A 22,262-nucleotide genomic window follows, 5' to 3' on the forward strand; every position below is an offset into this window, starting at 1 on the left:
TGACCATGTATTGATTTAATGAAATATACACTTTGTTAAACTAAGAGAGTTAAGTTAGAAAAAAAAAATGAAGCATAATGAAGTTTTGCATCTCTTTCTCCTCACTTAATGCCCACCTTATTGACAGGCTCCTTGAAGATAATCAGATGGTGAAATTATTTTGTTTTCTCTACAGGTATAATTTAAAGGGATTTGAAACCTGAAAATGTCCTACTCCAAAGCAATGTTTATGTAACATTGACAGATTTTGATCTTTCATGTTTGACATCTTGCAAACCTCATCATATGGTGTGTTTTGGTCTATGCTGTTGTAATTTTCTAGTCTCTTCAATCATACTGCATAATGAATCCATTTTCTTTCGAATAAGAAATCTTCTTGTACTCGGTTTCAATGGGATACTACCATTTCTTGACAATAACCAACTCAAATGTCACCATAAAATTTAGTTCCTCCAGCTCAGTTTAAAACCTATTCAGATTAGGTCAAAATCATTGTTAAATGGCTATTATGAGCTTACAGCTAGTAGATGCATTGGTAAAATAAAGTGGAGATGTTGGGATTGCATGTGTAATTATTCAAGCCAACATGAAACCAGTAAAAGACCATTCACATGAACCACTTGCAGTTCAAGCACAGAGCTGGGATTGGCAAGGTCCTGGTTATTGAATCTTGGGCAGCAAGGCATGAAACTTTCTTAGCAGAGAGAAGAGAAAAAGATACTTTATCTAGAAGGGGACTAAAGGAATGTTGCAGAGTGCATTGAATTGAAATGTTGGACCTGGTTTTTACCAACATTAATAGAATATTTCAACAAACTCTCAGGTAAAATGATTGTCATGTGGGATAACCCATATGTTTCAACAGAGTACTAGGTGATTAACTGCATAACTGGGTATGTATACTAGTACATGAAAAGGGTGTTTAGGTAATTAAACATGCTTAGGTGTTGTATATTAATTACCATTTACCAATTTACCGAAAACCTTGTTCAGTTGGACTCCTATATAATTCTTTGGCTGATGCACTTGCCACTTGCCAGAGATGGAGCAGGGAGACAGGCCCTTGACTAGAGGACTCCTAGACCAAGGATTCATATATAGATTTGTTTTGTATTCTAAGATAGTGTTGCTCTTTCTATTTGCTCTTCTTTCTGCAAGATACTTCTTGCCTTCTTCAATATGACAGGTCTTCCATTCTCTTTATTGTGTCGAGTTCCTAGTACCTTCTAAAACTTCTTAAAACTATGACAATACTACTCTTCCAATGAGAATAAAAGAAGTTTACCTTAGCTCAACTATCTTCAAAGCCAATCCTCCTCTGGCCCAAACTTCCTTCATGGTGAAGTTTTATACTGCCAATCTGAAGCCTTGAGAAACAAAGGTCCTTTTAGGTTGGAAACTGGCTAAACAAACCTTCAGTCAAACCAATATGAACATGAATCCTTGGATGGTGTGAGATATCCTTAAAATCGGTAATGATTAATGACTTAGTTTTGTTGAAGGAATCAAGAAGTCTAGTAACTCTTGGAGAAACAGTTGGATTTCGCATCACTTGGGTTAATTCAATATTAAGTGTATAATGCATATAAAACTCTTATATTAATTAATTTATATAGCTAATTATTGATATCAATCCTTGAGTATTTATTCTTTGTTGATTTAGTATACTGAAGATTATGATCCAAAGCAAATGTCTTGAGTGCGATGCACGTGTATATAAGAAAATGTTCAAATGCAACGAGGATAATTTTGTCAATTCTCTTTTATTGTTTCATTTTTTGTAATGAAAATACTTGTGTGAACGTGAATATTAAATAAAGATTACTATGAATATTTTGTGTAAATGTGTAAAGGTTTTATTTGTAAAAACATCCACCATATACAAATATAGATACAGGTGAGAGTAAATGTTTTTCTAAAGTTGCAATGCTAACCATCCAATGTTTGAATTAAAAATAAAACTTTTAACAATGGTTTAATAAAACCGTTGCTAAGCGTATCTTCAATAGTACACAATGAGAACTTGTAGCAACGGTTTTTATCTAACTACTAATACACATTTAGCCACGGACAGATCCGTTGCTATCTCAATTTGTATCGACGGTACATAATAAAACCGTTGCTATGGCTAACTATTCATACACATTTAGCCATGGACAACCCCGTTGCTGTATCAATCAATGGTACATAACAAAACCGTTGCAACAAATGTTGAAATTGGCAACGGTTAAAATCGTGGCTATTTGTATACTTTTAACCACGGTGTACAATATCCGTTATTATAACTTTTAGTCATGGCAATATCCCTTACGTACAAAAAATCATTGCTATAACCTTTAGCAACATTTTTTTGGGGGTTGTAGCAATGATTTTGTCCATTGCTAAAACTGATTTTTCTTGTAGTGAGGGTACCATGGTAGAGGAGGTTGAGGTCCTTTGGGAGGCTGAAGTCAGGAAAACCGACAAGGGCAAGGTAGATGTAGAGGTGGTGTCCGAAGAGGGGCTTGGCACCTCTGTGTGGTTCGACAACCACTTTAATTCTTCTTATAGGTTGACGCCCCAAGACCTAGCCCGTATTAGAGCTCTTTATTGTATCCCCGAAGAGTACGAAATGAGCTGTCCCAGTATAGGCGAGAGAGTCACTTTGGCTTGGCCGAGTGAACTTTGTATTTATGAGCATAGCTTGTCAGCTGCGCTAAGGTTCCCTTTGAACACAAGCTTCACAATGGTGTTGAGGTGGTACCGCGTCCGACCGATCCAACTTATGCCCAACTTCTTTAAGTATCTAGTCAGCCTCCTCTATTACTGCACGGTTCACAACATGGACTTACCTTGCCAATGTTCATGTACTTCCTCCACCCGAAGAAGCACCATTAGGGCTACTATTATTTCTCGGCTCGATAGAACAATAAGGTGCTCATTGGGGCCCCCTCCTCGGTGAAACACTAGGAGTGGTTATTCTTCATGTGCTAACTAGAGGGCTGGTCGTTCCCCATTGAGCTATCAATCTTGAATACCAAGGTGAAGGCACCGACCAAGGCCGAGCTATCTAGGGAGGAGTTGGTGGCCATCAGGCAGATAGTGAGGGTAAATATACTGGAGTACGCCTTGTCCACAATGTTGATCCATGTTGAGTTGATGGAGCCCCCAGCTGGTCTGTCCTTGCTTTGTATTTTTTTTTTGCTTCATCTCTTTGGGCTTGACTAACTGTTCTTTCTTTGGAAGAGGTGGTGGTCGATGAGGAGGAGAGGACGATGCACATGTAGGTTACTATGTAGAGGAGGGTGACGACCCAAGTGAGGCAGCTCAGTAGCAACGCCACTCTGACGTCATGACTCCTCGGTCGCATAAGAGGTCGAGACTGATTGAGGGCGACATGGTTGACATTGGCTCTACTGAGTCTCCACCACAATACGTTCAGCCACGGTCTACACCCCAAGGAGGTCATGAGGTCTTGCCCTCTTCAGGCCCAGTGGAAGAAGGGGACAAAGTGTACAAGCCAAGCTGGAGTGTTCGGTTGGAGGACACCTTGGAGGTTGAAGGCATGCCCAAGCAGCTTGCTAGGGGCATTTTGTTGCCTGAGATCCATAAAGAGACTAGTGGTTGCACGAGCGGGGTGTTGGAGAGCACAGTCACCTGAGAGTCCGTCGTGGTAAGGCATCTGCACTACCCTTTCTGTTCTTCAGTTTTCTTGGCCATGCTCATTGACCTTTTGTTTTGCAGGCTGTATTGTGTGGTGACAATGTTGGTCGATAGGATGTGCACCCTTCGTCAGATGGCTAAGTCTCGAGAGGGTGAGTTCTCTCATCGGCAAGCGGAAATGGCCAAACTGAAACAGTCGATGGTGGCCAAGGATGAGGAGCTATAACAATCGAAGAACCACATGCATGATCCAAGGAGGGTTGCAACAAGGCATAGAAGGCAACTAAGGAGGCGGAGGCGAAGCTGCTATGCACCGAGAAGGAGGCGATCACCATGTACAAGGAGTCCAAGGAGTTCCAGATTTCCCTCCACGGTTTTGTTATAGACTCTTGCCAGACTCGAATTGCTTGTTGCCAGAAGAGGGTCAGGTGCGAGCACCCTGAGATCAACATAGCCATGGAGAAGTACAGTCCCTTTGATGTGGAGGTGCCGCTAGCTGAACAACCTACCCTGAATGACGACATGGCTACCCTTGAGGAGGTGAACCTTGTAGACAACACTACCGGTCTGGAATGATGTTCTTTCCTTCTTTCTTTTGTTGTACACAGCTCGGTATGCCGGGCTCATAACCGTTGTATTATGTTTTTTTTAATGAAGATCTATTTTGCCAAACAAATTTCTTTTTGTGCACTCTTCTTTTTTATTTTTGTTCACACTTCAAAGTTTGGCCAGTTGGAGTGCTCCTCAGACTGTGCTACCGTTTGGGCCTTAGGGGCTCTTTGCTCGAACTGACCCACTTCGGGTCTTATTTGGCCAGAGTGCTTCTAACTCCTTGTTGCTATTGGGGGAGCTTGGTGGCACTCGGTCTTGGAGGATCCCATGCTCCTTGAGGGGGCTGGACGTGATGCTCGACCATCTTTGCTCCAACTTCGAGTCAAACTACTTTAATGGTCGGATGGGCGTCATTCCTGTCGTGCCTTATTGGGCTAGTTTGGCTTAGGGCCTCAGTCGTCTTGTGTTAGTCGGATCTAAGTTAGAGTGTTAGTCCTTTGGCCTCAACTCGACTACCAGGTAGTGTCTTGGGGGTTGGCCTTTGTTCTATGTGCGGTCTTTATGTGCCCGACCATTCAGGTTTGGCGAAGTCGTGTATGTGGTATTGTGTTTTGATGTCCTTAGTCGTTAGAGTTCATTTGAGTTGGGTTGTGTGTGTGTAGTGCATTTTCAACTACTGTTGAGCAAAAGAGAATTTATTTAATTTGTTTGTACAGGAAATCTTCTATCTTGTTCACTGATAGTACATTCTAAGGTTCTCTACGTTTCAGCTCCTTGGCATTGGCTTATTGTCGAGGTCTTCTAGTCTGTAGGTTCTCAGATTGAGCACTCTGTTCACCCTGTATGGTCATTCCCAGTTGGGTCCGAGTTTTCCTTCTTTAGGCTCAGGCATGATGACTTTGCAGAGAATGAGGTCTCCAGTCTTGAACTCTTTTCTCTGGACTTTGGTGTCATAGTACCTAGCCATCCTCTACTACTATGCTACCATCCAAATGTGTGCTCGGTCTCGGGATTCTTCCACTAGGTCAAGCTTGGCATGAAGGTCTTCATTGTTTGTTTCATCATTGTAGAGCTCTGTTCGGAGAGTGGGGGATCTGATCTCCACAGGGATCATCACCTCGGCTTTGAATGCCAAGCTGAATGGGATCTCTCTAGTGGCCATGCGTTGTGTGGTTCATGGAGTCTTTAGAAAAATTGAAACAATAAAATTTTTATTTACAAAAATTTCCCTCCCCACTTATTGGTTCAAAAGGTAGATTGTGCTTGCTGGAATTCCATCAGTTGTTGAGGTAAAGTTCTTTGATGTCGATACAACTTTCAGCAAACAAGATCAAGTTTATTAATTTTGATGTGTCCAGACGGTCTGATGGTTACCGTGCAGCAAGTGTGGTTGCTCATATTTGTAATAGAAAGTTCTATTTGTTGCTTGTAGAAATGTAGTAAAGGGTGCTCCATCAACCTAGTAGAAGTATGGGCAACGGTTAAAGCACCAAAAAAGGCATCAAAATTTCCTAATCATCAAATTATTATTGAATGTGACGCCAAATTCATCCTAGATTGAATTAGGTCATTTATTTATGCCCATTATTAAACGTGGTAGTGCACCTTTATTTATGCCCCACCAAATAAGAGTGAGCAAAGAGTTATATGGAATTGGGTCAAGGACATTGTTGTAAATACCATGGGCCCTTAGTGTTTAATTGGGGATTTTAACAATTTTAAATCAATTGAAAATAAATTAGGTGGAAGATATCCTCAACCTAGTCAAACTTGGAATTTTAATGAATTTTTGAATGATTGCAATCTTATCGAATTGGAAATGAAAGAAAATCAATTTACTTGAAAAAAACAAAAATATTTTAGAAAGAATTGGTCATAGAGACGCATCCCGACCATCGGAAGGTTGGCAGAGTTCTGCATCAGCTGAAACGTGGAGGGATCAACATTTAGCCCGTCTTTAAGGAAGAAATTGACGCCCATCAACGGGAAGCATCGGGACCCCTGAACCCAGACTCCAAATCCCAGCAACAACCGAAGCGGATTCCCGCGGAGGCCACCATTTACCGGTGATGGGAGAAATCAGGTCCGTGTTCAGAGAGGCGTCACGTCTTCTCTCCTGCGGAGTGAAGAGTGAGAGATGTTTTTCCGATTTGCAGATGATATCAAGGCCGAGCTTGTTTGGTGGCGGTTTTTTGTACACGTGGCCTCTTATTATTTAGATCCAATTGAGGTGACCAGTTAAGGTTGTAGGGGCATTGATTTACCGGGGAATGCCGGTTAGAAGCCAGTCGACTCGAATGACATATTGGCCCTTCGGCTATCGGAGTTGGTGTTACTCCAAAAAAAAAAGGGCAAAAGCAAAATAAAAAATATGCATTGAGCTCTGATTTTTCATTGGTAAAGAACTACTGCGGAGGAATTGATTCAGTGCAATCATGCACATGTCCTACTAATACACAGTGTAAGTTGTAGGCCAACCCAGGCCCAATTCTCAGCCCAACTTAATCCGAGTTATCCAATCCAACCTTATGATTTTGTTCTGCCGTTTGAGTGGAGAAGGATGTATGGAATCATGACTCAAGAAAGTGAAATACAACATAGGCCGAAAGTGACCCCTTGGGCATGCAGTATGCTTTAATGATAATTATTTTTCTGGAAAATTCCCAATAGGTACTGGTACGAAATGAGCCACTTCAAATAGGTTCATTGCTCCGGCCCAGAATACAATTAATCCGGCATGGGCGACGTGAGCCCCAAGTAGTTTACCGGACAAATTGATAAGTCGGGCATTCCCGGCCCACCAAGCGAAACCGATGGTTTCTTGGTCACGACCAGCTAAAGCTAAAGTTCCATTAAAGAGCGTTTCCACGTGGTAGAACCTCCTCAAGGAATATAAGGTTTTCATGAGGCTGATCCTGAGCCGCCATCCAAGCACGAATCCCTTCGTTTAAGAGAATATTTTTAGTGTAGAAAGTTTCAAATTCAGGATCTTCCGCTGCACGGATTTCCTGGGAAACGAAGTCATAGGCACGTAGGTTCAGAGCCAGACCGACTACTCCAAGAGCACTCATCCATAAACCGGTTACTGGTACAAATAACATAAAGAAATGTAACCAACGTTTATTGGAAAAAGCAACCCCAAAGATTTGGGACCAAAAGCGGTTAGCGGTGCTGTACATCAGGCCGAGTGCTAATTTAGTATTGGAACTTTAAAACACGACAATGTAGTATTCAAACTTTAATTTTGCGATAATTTATACTATTGTTATGTATATCACGTGACTCCATGTGCAATTTAAGATTTTTAAAAATATTAAAATTATCCTTAGACATTGTTCATCATCTTCTTTCTCAAGAAAATGAAATAGAGCCCAAATTCTCTATACGCAGTTGAGGGACTGCTCGAATGTACTACTAGTACCACCCTCCATCCAACTACGACGACAGAAACAGCCACCACCAGCTCCCCGGTCACCCTCACAACGATACAGCCAGTGGTAGCAGTGGAAAGCGAGTGAGTCATTGACTGTTGGCAGTATCCCAGACTCCCAGTCTGAAACCAAGAAAAGAGAAGCAACGAACGTTTGTAGAATGGATCAATTGAGTGGAGCCATGGAGGTAGAAAAATAAAAGTAAAAACATTCAACACCTGATCCAAGTGCGTTCTTCCTGCAATACTAGATGATCGTAGGATTCGAAGAAGATTTGTATTGGTCTGAGCTTTCGCTAATCGCTAGCTTTATTTTGGTTTGGACTTCAGACTTTTAGAGTTGAAATTGGCCGCTTTTAGCCAGCCTTGAGTCCCCTGATGCTACCAAGTCACGAGTCTATATATTTGTTATAGCTCACTTACTCTTGAGAGTTGAGCTTGAGACTCTTATGGCTTATCTCATAGGAATAAGATAATAGATAATAGCAACAACTCTGTAGTTGGATGGTTCTGTTAGAAAACCATTTTCTATAGACCTTGTTTTTCAACACAGCACATTGCCAGATATAAAAATGGTTCTTAGCTAGACTTTAGCTATTTCCCACTCACCATAACCTAAAAAAAAATATTGGAATTTTGTCGGAAATTCTCCTCTGTTTAGGAGTTGCCACCTTGATGGTCCAAGCATGCCACCGAACCACTCAGGCTCGGTGTTCCATTTTGAGGAATACATGGCCACAAAGGATGAAAGGGTGAACAAGTCTCTGGACGAGGTTGTTCCTCTAAGACAACCACTCAAGATACATGAGGCCATGAGGTATTCATTGTTGGTTGGCGGGAAGCACATTCACCCCATCCTGTGCATCACATCCTGTGAGCTAGTGGGAGGGGATGAGTCGCTAGCTCTTCCTATGGCATGTGCAGTCGAGATGATTCATACCATGACTCTCATACACAATGACCTCCCTTGCATGGACAACGGTGATCTGAGACGAGGCAAGCCCACCAACCATAAGGTTTTTGGGGAAGCCATAGCTGTTCTGGCCAAGGATGCACTGTTTTCCCTTGCCTTTGAGCATGTCGTAGCTAGGACCATCGATGTGCCGCCGGAGTTTGTTGTCCAGGTAGAGGCTGAACTGGGTGCAGCAATTGGGTCTGATGAACTTGTGGTAAGCCAAATTGTTGACATTGCCTGTAAGGGACAACAAGTAATGGATCTAAAGGAATTAGAGTACATTCATGTCCACAAGACTGTAAAGCTGCTTGAAGCTTCGGCCGTCTGTGGAATGATCATGGGCGGAGGAAGCATGGCCGAGGTGGAGAGGGTGAGAAGGTATGCCAAGTGCACTGGTTTGCTGTTTCAGGTAGTGGATGATATTTTGGGTATTAGAAAGGTATGCCAAGTATTCTCATCTATCATCTGAAGTCTTAGTTGTCCACTATTAACAACTATGGTTGGGACAGTGGTAGCCATGGTAGCATTCTTAGACTAGTAAATTAGAGGGACGGAGAGGAGGAAAGAGTGAGGAGAGACAAGACAATGAATAGGCGGCACTGTCGGTTTGGTTAATCCTAGCTTCATCTGGCTCTAATTTCCTCTCAATGTAGTTTTTGGCTTCCTCAATGTTTTGAGGGGTGGATGTAGTGAAGAGATCAATAAAATACCCCCTAAACACATCAACTATGTTCTTTTTGCTCTTACTCCCAATCCCCTTTAGCATTCTTGATCCTTAGAACTCTATTCCTAGCTCTTCTACTCAAAGTTGTGTGATGGAAGAAGCTTGTATTCTGGTATCCCCAATTTAACTAGTCACATCTAGACTTTTGCGCTCAAAAAATTCTCTCTTTTAAGCCACTGATCTAACTTTTCTTCACACTCATTTACTCTCCCACCCGAAGTGGAGGATCCTACCTTTCTAAGAGCTTGGTCTAACTCTGCTTGAGCCTCCTAGATTTTGGTTCCAGGTTCCCAAAATTGAGCTTATTCCAAACTCTTAGATTTTTCTGACGCCACCTACACTTATTTCTCAGAACAACTTGGCTAGATCCAAAAGAACTATTACTCCAACTTTCTTCTATCACTCTAACACGTTCCTCATGCAAGGATCACATTTCCTCAAATCTGAAAGGCTTTCTTCTCTTTTCAATCTCTAGATATTGGTCAGAGACAATAGGTAAGTGATTTGAACATCCTAGTGGGATGTGAAACACAGACACTTAAGGAAACAGAGAGAGCCACTCCTTATTTTCCAAGGCTCTATCCAGAACCACCTTGACATCCCCCAAGTAAAGCCCTAGTGTTTCTCTACAGAATGCATTTCTTCTCAGTTGTCCCCCATACTTTGTCTTGGATAGAAAAAGGCAACGTTTAAATCTCCTATACAGATCCATGGACCCCCCCCCCCACCGCGCAAACTATTTCCAAGAATCCAAAAAAATTTTCTTATTTTTTTTCTTTGGTTTACCATAGCAAAAAGAGCAAAACTAGTCACCTTTATCAGCATCAGTCACCAAGGTATGAATAAAATTTTTATTGGCATTCAACACTCTAAGCCTCGAATCCGAAGCCCAAAATAGAGCTAGACCTCCAGCTAGACCACAACGATCAAGTCCCCAATAATTCCAATCTTTTAACTTTAAGTTTTTTCCTGGCTTCAACTAAATTGCGTTTTATCTCCATGAGAAAGTGAATCGAAGGTCTCTCTGTCCAAGGGGATCCCAAACCCTGACATTTCCAGCTTGCAACTTTCATTTCTTTTTTGGGGATTGTTTTAGGATAATCCCCTCTAAACATATTATGCTGAAGACCACTAATTTCGATAAATTTTGGCTCCAGAACCTCAACCCTCCCATGATTGAATTGTGCTACTTTATGGATAACCCAACTTTATTCGTTGAAAATACAGATCTTTTGACTTTACAAAAAACCAATTTTTCTACCACAGCTTGAAAAAGTTTCCTCTTGATACAAAAAAAAATCTGATGGCCTACCATATTTTTAAAAATTTTTTGGGATGCACAACTTCTAGCTTATTGTGATGGTTCGAAACATGACATGTTTGCTGGAGATCATAGGTTTTACTGCTTCTCATCGTTCTTCTACTAGAACGATTACTATTGATAGTCCAACACCAAGGAATTTAGGGGATCAAAACCAACATTTACTATTGATGAATTGAAAAAATTTGAACTCATTGATAACTTCCATTGGTTCAAGAACTTGAGATGACGATGCATTGAAGTTGCTGATAAAGACACCAGTCTTCTTTGAGAATAGAGGGATGATGGGTTTGGAAGTCTCAAACTTTGTCTTTTTAAAAAATGGGACCAAAATCGATGCGAATTCCACAAACTTGGATCTGAATCTAACCCCATTTAGCTCGAACACCAACCGCTTCAGCTTCAAGTTTGGTTTTATTTTTTTCTACACCTCAACTCCCTATAGTTAACTCCTTATCCCTTTTGTGTGGTAGGCTCTGTTCAATTTCCACAATTAGCGATTCCTTCTACCTCACGTCCTTTGCACAATTTTTTAAACCTCACCTCTTGTTGAATCGATATTTCTTCTATGATCACTCCCGATGCTTTTCTCGATTGTGAAAGGAACTTTTCCTTGAATGGTTGGCTATCTATGAAATTTCTAAACTTGGTGAAACTTGAGCCCCCCACTCTTGCCACATTGACCACGTTCCTCGAATTACTACACGAAGTGTCCTCTTGCCAGAGGGGGAAGATCAGCACTAATACTAGTTTGAAATTCTGACTGGTTATACTGCATTCAAGCTACGTTTGGTTTTTTCCATGGCAACTCGATGGGAAGTTGTTGCATGAAGACAAGGATAATGGACTCTCTTGCTTCCGTTGGGTTCTCCTTTCCTCTGATCTCAGAGAACCCTGACTTGAACCCTCTGATTCAACCTTGGAATCTTGATCTTCCTTTGAACCATCACCTAGGGGTGAGCAAAAAAAAAACCAAAAAACCAAACTGACCGAAACCAAACCAAAAAATCAGTTAATTAAACCGGTTGGTTCGGTTTCAATTAACCATTTAAAAAAACCGACGGTTAACCAAATCGACTGATATATGCAATAACATATATATGTATATATATATATATATATTATATAAATAATATAATATTATATATATTATATTATATTATATTTTTTAGTTTTTTTAAAAATCAAATAAAAGATTTCGATTTATTCGGCACCTAGTCGCCTACCGATTTATTAGCTGTAGACTTTCAGCCTTAATGTTCATATTTCAAATTCTTTTTTGAAATTTGAACCTTTTCAATTAAAAGTTCGGTAGTCTACCTCTACCAGAGTGCTAGAGTGCCAGTTTTCTTTTGTCTTTTCCCCATACTGCCAACTCTTTTGTCTCATTTAATTTTTCTCTTTTTCTCTCACTCTCTTAGTTTTCTCACTTTCTCCTCTCCGTTTTCTCTTCTTATTCAATTCAGTTCTCACTCCATAGACTAGACGGCCACGCGACCTGCGCCAACCACCAGCACGGCAGCACCAAGCGGCAACGCCGGTCACCGCCTCACTAGAAAACAAGCACCAATGGTCCAACCAATTTGGAAAACAAGCACCAGTGCTGTCTCTCTCACTCTTTCAGTTCTCTCTTCTCTCTCTCACACCTCTCCTCTCTGCGTCTCCACTAGGCGCCAGCCGCACCACCTCTCAGGCTCTCATTCAGGCAATACTTGACGGCAACCACCGGCACTAACCAGTCCGGCACCGACAGTAACCAACGGCACCAGCAGTCTGGAACCAGCAACCACCCAACAATTTTAGTTATTTTTTTTATTTTAAGTGTATAAAAAAAACAAAAAACCGAACCACGATTAATCGGTCCATCAGTTAACCGATTGTATTGGTTCGGTTTTGGTTTGGATATTTAAAAAACCGATCAGATCAGTTTGGTTTGAAAAAATACCTCACGACCGTCACCTGTTTTCCCCTTCGGTTGAGCCTTTTTCTTTTTTTCTTTTTTTTTTTCAATTTGTTTATGAACTTTAGCTCTTCCTCATCGTCATCCGCCCTCAACCACCTTCCATAATCCTTTGGAATACCTACCTCTGACATGGATTGCACTACTAGTTTCTCAGTGAGGTCCTCAATAGGATCCTTCTATTTAACAAAACTACATTTTTCCTTCTCATGGTCGATTCGACCACATAGGTAATAGAGCACCAATAACTTTTCATTACAAACTGGGAACCTTTCCACATCGCCATTTCTCTTGACTCGCTTAATGTCTTTGACTAGAGGATTATTGATGTTTATACAGATTTTAATTTGGATATATAGATCCCACTCTAGGGAGATTCGATCTTTCTCATCATCTTCTTCCAGGGGATAGGTTCCCATAGTTGTCTTGCTAATACTTCAACATGAGCCCTTGACATGTATTCAGTAGGGAGATCCAGGATTCTTGCTCCAATATTCAAGTTCTCAAAGCACATTGAGTTATATTTCAGATCTGGTTCCCACTTTTGGAAGAGAATAGGGTAATCGTTGAAGACCCACGTTTGATTTTTGAGCACTCTTTTGTGTTCCTTCTCCCTTCGAAAGATGATAAAAAAGACATAATCTTTCAGCCTCTTCACTTCATTGTTTTTTATTTTCTCCTTCTACATATTTCTCAGTCTTTCTTGAACTCTAAATGCATTTAATGGTTTATTGGACCCCTCTATATAGACACAACTTACATTTTTCATCTAAACTCAGAACATCCCCTTCCTCTTCCATTACACACTAGAGAAACCCCAGCAAGGACCTAGGTGGAGATAGAGGAAACTACCAACTCTTTGGTTTACAACAACCCTTGCAAAATTTGAAACTAGGAAAGACAAGATAAAGAGAAGATAAAGAAAAGAAGGAACGTCAATGGAGAAACTTTAACCGACTAGACTTCACTCCCACAGGGGCAAAGAAGGGCTCTGACAAAGCAAAGAACACTCCCATAGAGCAAAGAAAGAAGAAAGTAAGCGAGTTCCTGTGCAATTGCAGTTAGGTCATCTGTGATGGGTATACGTCCATGGTCCATGGGCTTTCACATCCAAGCCTTCCAATTCAGAATGAGTTTGAATATAAGAATGCGTGCTAATCACAATTGGGAAGGGAATTGGACAATTTTATTTGTGGGCCTTAAACTTGATGGATCCAAGAACTTGTGTTTAACCTAATACTGAGCCATATAAGCCTATCTTGGTCATAAGATGGGCCTAAAATGTATGAAGTTTTCAAGATTTTGATTTGGGCTGAGCAAGATGAAATTTCCTAAATTTCCTAAATTTATTTGCAATATTTATATGTATGTACTTATTTATATTTTGTCTGATATATGTTAGTTTATAACATTTAAATTATATCTATTCTATATTTGCACTCCTATAGCTTTTTTTTGAAGGCCTAATAAGCCAAAGTTTTATTCATAAAAAAGTAAAAAAAAAAAAAAAAAACCTTGGTTACAAATCATATGGGACAAAGAAAATGATGGACAAGAGGAGGACTACACATGAAAGCATGGGGCAAATTCAAGCTATGTTTGGCCAAGTAATGAAAACACCGTTATCCTCACGAGGAATAAATCGAACTAAGGCTGAAGAGAATTCAACCAATAATATCCTACATTTTGTGACAATGTCTTGTGCATGCCAAGGTGAAGATAAAGAAGATTATATCAATAGGAAAGAAAGGTTGAGTGAATCACTCTCTAGAATAAACTGAGATATCTAATTCCAAATCAAAGAACAAATAATTTCTTATTGCAAAAGCTTTAACTTCCATATATACGTAAGCACACCTCATGAATAGACTTGTTCATGGGTCGGGTAGCTTGGCAGGTTGGCCCAGCCTAGCCCGTCTAAATCAGGCTTGGATAAGTTTTCAGGCCTGTAGGCTTGGACTTGGGCTTAAATCACTAGGCTCAACCTTTGTTCGGGCTGGGCTTGGGAGCCCGAGCCCAACTTGATAATGTATTATATAATAATATATAGTATATTTTTTCTTTATTATTCGTTTCTTTTTCAAGTAATAGTGAGATCTTTCAATATTTTTTAGGTTTTGAGGTCTTTTAATATAAATAAAACAGTTTTTTGTTGAATTAAAAAAGAAAAACTTTTTACAATTTTCTAGCTAAGCTTGGGCTCGGGCTCGAGCTTCGGCACGCTTTATATAAGGGCTGGGCTCGTGCTAAAGACCTAGGCCCGATGCTCTGGTCGTGTCGGGATCAAACCTATTAATACAATGAAAAAGCCTAACCTGGCCCATGAATAGGTCTACACATGAACAATGATTAAAATATCAGTGAATGTTTTATTTTATTGTATTTTAAAATATTGGTCTACACATGAACAGGTCTATGAGCGATATTGTATGTTTTATTTTATTTTCTTACTTTTTCAATTTTTAACAATTATAGGGATGTGATCTATCATTCCAAAGTTTTTAACTTTTTAAAATATGCATGTATCACAGTATCAATGTATTCCAATTACTACAAACTATATGAACTTTACACACATTATGTGGGGCCCAATTTGAGCCTGAACCGACCTAGCCTGCAATTTAACACTGACTACTCTTAAATTTTCAGTCCTTGGGCTGGGCCTGGGCCCAACAGTTTGGCCTTTTAAATTTTTCAGGTTGGGCTTGGACCTAGCTCTTAGGAACCTGAATCCAGCCCGACCCAATTATATACATGTATATGTGCATAAGCAGACACATATTTGCAAAGATACATGCATATGCATACATATATACACACATGTATATCAAATTTAAGTATGGGTTAATTAAGCAATCTGAGCCCAACCCAAATGCATCAAATTTTAATGTGGGATAGGCTTGGGCTTTAGGCCCAATTCTTAGGGTTAGGCCTAGGTTAAGCTAAAACCTAACCCAGCCCGCCCAACCTGCACACCTAGTAACTAGAGCTGAAATCTTCTGCTAACAAAACACATTCCAACCCACAATCAACTTGATCTAACACTATACATCTCACAATGAGACTAGGACCCACCATAAAAATGGGATACACTATGTATGAGGTGTGCGGTGTAAGATCATGTTAGTAAAGATTTGGAATACGTTTTGTTGGTAGGTGATCCAGACTCTAGTAACTATAGTATCTTTGACAAGGGTATGACCTTCATCCCTTTCTCACATAGCTTTGTCAGCCCCCTCAAGCTAAACGACAAACATTTGACGTTCAGCTTATTGGTCCTCATAGCTTCAAATTTCAAGTGAGACAAATGTTTAATTATCCCATTAGCAAGGTGGTCATGTGACGAAATAAATCGAACAAGCAATTTCTTCTATGTTACTTGTTCATATGTGAAATGAAAATCCCAGCATGAAAGACAGAATTAGCTATACGATACGTAGCTCTAAGATTATTGCACCACAGAATACACGATGTGGAAAGAGAGACACCTAGCTCAGTTAATAGAGAGCATAACCATATTGCTTTTGGAGCAACCATAGAAATACTACGATACTCACTCTCAATATTTGAGTGAGATACAACGGCTTCCTTCTTGGAACACCAAAAAATGAGATTATCATCAAGAAAAATATCATAACCACCTTGGAACCACCTGTTATCAGGGCATCCTACTTAATCAACATCAGAATAAGCATACAATTGTAGAGAAGTAGAGGGATGAACTTGGAACCCATAATCAGTATTTAATAGTATTCTTCAAGTAGCGGAGAATACATTTGACAACAGCCTAATTCTCAGTGGTTGGAGCATATAAAAATTGACACACGTTGTTAACTAAAAGGCTAGTGAGTGTAAGATATTGCAATGAACCAATAATGCTCGATAATGACCAACATCATCAAGAGGAGATCCCAAATCTTTAGAGATAACTAAGAAATTTCCAAAAGAATCCCGAGCAACTACTCTAAAATTAACCTACACAACTACTAGTCAAAAAATATATATACACCAAAAAAAGAAAAGACACATCCGCATTTAATTTAAGGGGTTTTTATAGTTCAGTCCACCTCTAGAGATCTAGAGCTCCACTCTAGGGGTGAACTAAATCCTAACTGTGAATTGATGCCAAATCCATGGGGCAGGATGCAGTTTATAGGGAGGGGGTTACTAAGTAGTACATTAGGACGGGGCTGCAAATCAAATTTCTAAATCCCCAATTAATACATGGAATCGGAATCATTGGGGGCGACTAGCAAACACAATGATTTGACAAAGGGCTAAAGAGGAACCTTACCAAATCCTATCTAAAATTTTTCTAGGCAGCAACAATCAATATATATGAAGAATGTGAACTTGGGTGACTCCAAAAGTCTGATATATCTGAACTTGGGTGTTAGAACTTTGTATCTTATTAATGGTCGAATCGTATGCAAATTAAACCCTATCTAATCGGATTAAGTCAGATAGACGGGATCCGGATCCGTAGGTTTGATAGTAGGATACTCGGATCTGATGCGGAAGCGGTTGGGTTCGATCCGATTACGGCCCAGCAGTGAGATCGTCGAGGTGATCAAACAATCAAACATCCATCTCCTTTGAATATTAATTGTTCTTTAATTTGTTTATTTAAATAATGAGATTAATTACCCATTTTGGTTTTGAGTATGCGCTACTTTTCATGGACTCCATTAATTTAATATTTATTTGATTGTCTTGCTTCGTGTTCAATACGTTGATCACATTGAAGATTCCATTCCACTGTGTTGTGCTTGAGATTCTTCTCTCCCATCTTTGGATTCTTAACATGAGTCTTATTAAATTGGTTATAAATTTCTGATCCTAGCAATAGAACACCAACGCTGACTCCCATGCATGTCTTGATCCCGGAACCATCTCGATCTGCAGCCTGTTGCGAAGGTGCAACATATAACAACGCCTATTATATATTCGACCTTTCTCTCCATGAAAAAGACCGGCAAATATAATGATTTCACTTTAATGTATAGTTAATACAAAGCTCCAGAAATTACAAAGCATATCTTCAACGATTATATTAATGGAGGCTTTCTAGATTGTCTTTCCACCGGCCATCTCCCCCATTCCGTAGGTGGGCTCAAGGCTTGAGCTTGCACGGCCATGGCAGATAAAGCTCTAAGCTTTATAAGCATTCTTGCTGAAAATTTAGCACCCATGCTCGTAGAAAGGTTGTCTGGTGGAGTCGATGCAGAAGTGAAATTCCTGAAAGATGAACTAGAAAGCATGAAAGCCTTGCTGAAAGAAGCCGATACAAAAGGAGACTGTGTGGAAGGGGTGAAAGCTTGGATGAAACAAGTACGGGAGTTGGCTTACGACGTCGAAGACATCCCAAGTGACCGAGTCCAGACTTGAGCCAAATTCTGTTGGTTTCCATCCGAGTATCAATCACCTTTTCGAAGAAATTGTGTCACGCTATCAATTCGGAAGCCAAATAAGGCAAATTAACAAAAGGACTCACAGCATAAAAGAGAGAAGCGAGAGATACAAAGTCAGAAAACTCGCAGATCAAGGTTCAACTTCATCAACCATCATCAGTTCAGCCCATGATCCTCGAATAGCTTCGCTTTACAACGAAGAAGCTGAAGTCGTGGGCATCGACAAGCCCAGACAAGAATTAATAAACTGGTTACTAGCAGAAGAGCCCATGCGAATGGAAATGGCGGTGGTTGGCATGGGTGGATTAGGCTTGGATCACTGTTTCTCGGTCCTTTCAAGTTCGGGATCTCTTGAGGGAAATGATAAAACAATTCTGGGAGGAGAAAAAGGAGCCACATCCACCAGGGCTTGACGGCATGGAAATGGTCCAGTTGATTGACATAGTCAGAGCTTGTCTACAGCAGAAAAGGTATGTAGTCGTCTTTGATGATGTTTGGAGTATTGATTTATGGAACAGTATAGAGAAGGCATTAGTTCTTAATGGTTGTGGTAGTAGGATCATGCTTACTACACGCATGGTTGAGGTAGCCAATTACTGTGTTGAATCTCCCAGCCATGTCTACACACTCCAACCTCTACGTTTTGAAGATGCATGGGAGCTCTTCTGTAAGAAGGCTCTGGGGGGCGATTGTCCTCTGGAGTTGCATGAGTGGTCTGTTAAAATTGTAAACAAATGTGATGGGATGCCGCTTGCAGTTGTGACAATCGGTGGTCTTCTGTCAACCAAAGATAGAACTGCTTCTGAATGGAAGTTGTACGTTGTATGACAACATGGGCGATGAGCTCAAAACCAATCCAGTTCTAGAGCCCATGACAAGAACTTTGCTACTAAGTTACCAGGATTTGCCTTACCACTTGAAATCTATTCTCCTCTACATCGTACTCTTTCCTGAGGACTATGAGGTCGAATGTGGGAGACTGATGAGGTTATGGATAGCTGAAGGACTAATCAAACAGACAAGAGGTAAGACAGTTGACGAGGTTGCACGAAAGTACCTCAATGCTCTCATCCGGAGGAACTTGATTCAGGTAGCCAAATTGAATATGTATGGAGAAGTAAGACGCTGTCGAATCCACGATGTCCTTCGCGAGATCATTCTTTCAAAATCTGAGGAAGAGAATTTCTTCAAAGTTCTCTCGGAACAAGATAAAGTCTGGCAACAAGAAAGCATGATCAGACATTTATCAATCCACAATAGTATTGATAATTTTCTATGGAACAGCAGATATACCTCCAGGGTTCGAACCCTTTTATTGTTTAGGATTCTGAAATTACAAGGAAATTTCATGAACACAATTCTGTCCAGCTTCAAGTTACTACGAGTACTGGATTTACAAGGTGCTACATTAGGAAGTCTTCCAGAGGAGGTTGCAAATCTCTTCCATTTGAGGTATTTGAGCGTGAGAAAAACCAAGGCCAGAGTGCTGCCGAAATCCATAGGCAAGCTACAAAACTTAGAAACGCTTGATCTTAGAAGCACATATGTAGAGGAATTGTCTTTCAGTATGCTAAGGCTCAAACAACTACGACATCTCTTGGCTTTCAATATCAAAAACCCGGCTACTGCTGAAGGGATGAGGGTGCATGGTCGAATAGGGTCTCTAATGGCCCTGCAGAAACTATCATTAATAGATGCAGACATGGGAGGTGCTCGCATAACTACAGAATTAGCAGGCTTGACTCAGCTGAGGAAGTTGGGTCTTCACAACCACGTAAGAGAAGATGGAGCAGATTTGTGTTTTATTATTGAAAAGATGAAGGACCTCCGTTCGTTGAGGCTGGACACCATCTATGGTGAGTTCCTTGATTTACAGCATCTATCGTCTCCTCCCAAGCTTCTCCGACGCCTGTGGTTGGATGCCCATCTGGAAGAGTTGCCGCACTGGTTTTCATCCCTTCATAACCTGGTCTACTTCCGAATGGGCTAGGTCATGGTTGCGTGATGACCCCATTAAAGTTCTTCAGTCACTGCCTAATATGAAGGAGCTCTATCTCAATGGGGTATATGATTCAAAGGAGTTATATTTTGAGGCACAAGGATTTAAGAGACTGACGCAATTTGAGATCGGTGTCTCACATAATGTGAGCTCTGTAGTCATGGAGGAAGGTGTGATGCCGCTTCTTGAGTATCTGATGATATCGTCACGTGAGAAGCTAAAGAAGCTGCCATTGGGCATCCAACACCTCAGAAACTTGAACCACTTCAGGTCCACCAACATGCCCAAAGAATTCGATATGGCCATACTTCAATTACTGGATGGTAATAGTCAGAGGAACTCCAAAGTAGATGTTTTGAATCATATAAAAAAGGTAAATTTTAACACTCTTCTTGAAGATGGACACTGGCTTACTTACTCGAGGGACGAATTCAGAAGCACCATTGAGCGTCTTCGGAAGAAAAGCGACCCAGAATTCCCACAATCTTTGGAGGATTTGTTTGGTAAGTATATTATATTGTTTTTGTTTGATGGAATATATTGAGCTGTGTTTGGCTTGATAAAAAATAAGAGAGAGACGGAAGGTTGAGGGAAAGTTCTTAAGGAGTTTTAAATTCTGTCAAAGAAATTTCCCTCAACTTTCTGTTTCTCCCTTGTGACATAGTCTTTAGTTAGTTCTGTTTGAGTCTTTTCTAATTCTTTAATGAATCAGTTATGATACATTCACTAATTAATATTTTGTTTAAATTAAATCAAGATTTCAATCAATCATATTAAACAAGTCATATGGTTCACAAATCTGCACTGGGCCTATCCGTATTTTTCCGTATATTTTGCCCAAATAAATAAATATGTACAAATGCCACTTACAACTTGCAAAATCATTGTTAATTATAATTTGTTTTTGATATCATAGACTTGACTAAGCGAACTATACTCGAAGATCGGCGCAAAGACAGCTATTTTTGGTAATCTAAACTGCTTTACACAGATATCATTCATTTAATTTTTGCTTACTCGATCATATTCCTTTTGATTCATACTAATTAGATATTTTCTGTAGGCATCAAGTCCATGGAAGATAATTAATCACTGGAGATCGATCGCTGTTTGAATAATCACAGGGATATGGAAAACTGAAGAAAGAGGTTTTCCTTCTGATTATGGTAGGCATGCATCAGTGTTATCAGAGTTGGTTCATAATCTGTCTGTCCTGTTTCTGTTTTATTACCAATAGTCATTTGTTAGCCTGATACAGCATTAGCTCCTGTAATAGCTTCTAATGCTGACTTAGGGCGTTAATGGTCCTGGTAGTGCTGATGATAGAAAGGACAGTCCACAATATATAAGCTATAAGGTAACCACCCAACAGAAAGATGTGGGCCCAATTTAATGGGCAGTGTAAAAATGATGTATGCAGGCCCATCTTGGTTAGTATAAAATATAATTGATTCCAGATAGACTGCTTTGAGGAACCAAGACCTGCCCAGCCAAGACCCATTCCTAATGCACATTACAGTGTCAAGTGTTAGGTATGGGTATTAGCATTACAGACACCTGTCTAGTTTCTTAAGAAAAAATAAAGAAAAAAAATAGATACTTGTTTAGTCCATACTACCACACGGTATACACTAGTCAAAGGCGGAAAATTTTACTGTTAGCTTAGTTTAGTTTATTTTGAGGGAAATTTGGTAATTAGTGGCACAGTTTTAACTCACCTTTTATTTGTTTTCTATGTCCCATTTGTTGTTATTATTTTCACACTGGTTATAGAAAAAGCTTTATTTTCTGATTCTGTTAACTTATTTTAATATAAATGGAAAAAAGAAAATAAAGCTTTCATCAATAAAATGAAAATATATCTCAACATTTCATTCGAAAAATTTCAGGCACAAGATAAGCAAAAGCAATCCTATGGTAAATGTAACTGAAAAATAAGTCATTTAGATCCATGGGCGCATAAGTTAACAGACATGTTTTAGGATATGCTTCGGAGATGCATGGATTCAGTGAGAAAAATTAAGATGCTCATGAATATATTAGGAAAACTCAATGAAATCCCAAAGATACAGGGTGCAAGTTGGATAGACTCGAGTTGGGCCTTCTTTTGTCAAAGTTTGAACCCAGCTCGAAGGTCCAAATCCAAAACAGTGTAAAATTCTAAGTCAGGCCAACCCATCTAAATAATACTAAGAAAAAGGTTAAAACAACCGTAAGGCTATGTTTGAAAGGAATACAAATATGTAGACTACAAAACCTTATATTTTA

At 40.0% G+C, this 22,262-nt stretch overlaps 3 protein-coding genes across 3 annotated transcripts; all 3 read left to right on the forward strand.

Annotated features, from left to right (window-relative positions):
- The first annotated feature begins 3,975 nt into the window (after positions 1-3,975).
- On the forward strand, positions 3,976-9,622 carry LOC104588101 (heterodimeric geranylgeranyl pyrophosphate synthase large subunit 1, chloroplastic-like). The gene is made up of 3 exons (XM_010245921.2): positions 3,976-4,070; positions 8,286-9,018; positions 9,590-9,622. The coding sequence occupies exons 1-3, from the start codon at positions 3,976-3,978 to the stop codon at positions 9,620-9,622; spliced, it is 861 nt and encodes a 286-aa protein (XP_010244223.2).
- A 7,994-nt stretch (positions 9,623-17,616) lies between these two features.
- LOC148802928 (uncharacterized) lies at positions 17,617-21,690 on the forward strand. The gene is made up of 3 exons (XM_088896581.1): positions 17,617-20,497; positions 20,911-20,962; positions 21,058-21,690. The coding sequence occupies exons 1-3, from the start codon at positions 19,849-19,851 to the stop codon at positions 21,077-21,079; spliced, it is 723 nt and encodes a 240-aa protein (XP_088752707.1). The 5' UTR covers positions 17,617-19,848; the 3' UTR covers positions 21,080-21,690.
- On the forward strand, positions 18,356-18,823 carry LOC104588102 (disease resistance protein RPM1-like). Its single transcript, XM_010245923.1, has one exon. The coding sequence runs from the start codon at positions 18,356-18,358 to the stop codon at positions 18,821-18,823; it is 468 nt and encodes a 155-aa protein (XP_010244225.1).
- Positions 21,691-22,262: the final 572 nt, after the last annotated feature.

Source organism: Nelumbo nucifera, chromosome 1 (genome assembly GCF_055504915.1).
Source record: "Nelumbo nucifera cultivar China Antique chromosome 1, China Antique-T2T, whole genome shotgun sequence".
Lineage (NCBI taxonomy): Eukaryota > Viridiplantae > Streptophyta > Magnoliopsida > Proteales > Nelumbonaceae > Nelumbo > Nelumbo nucifera.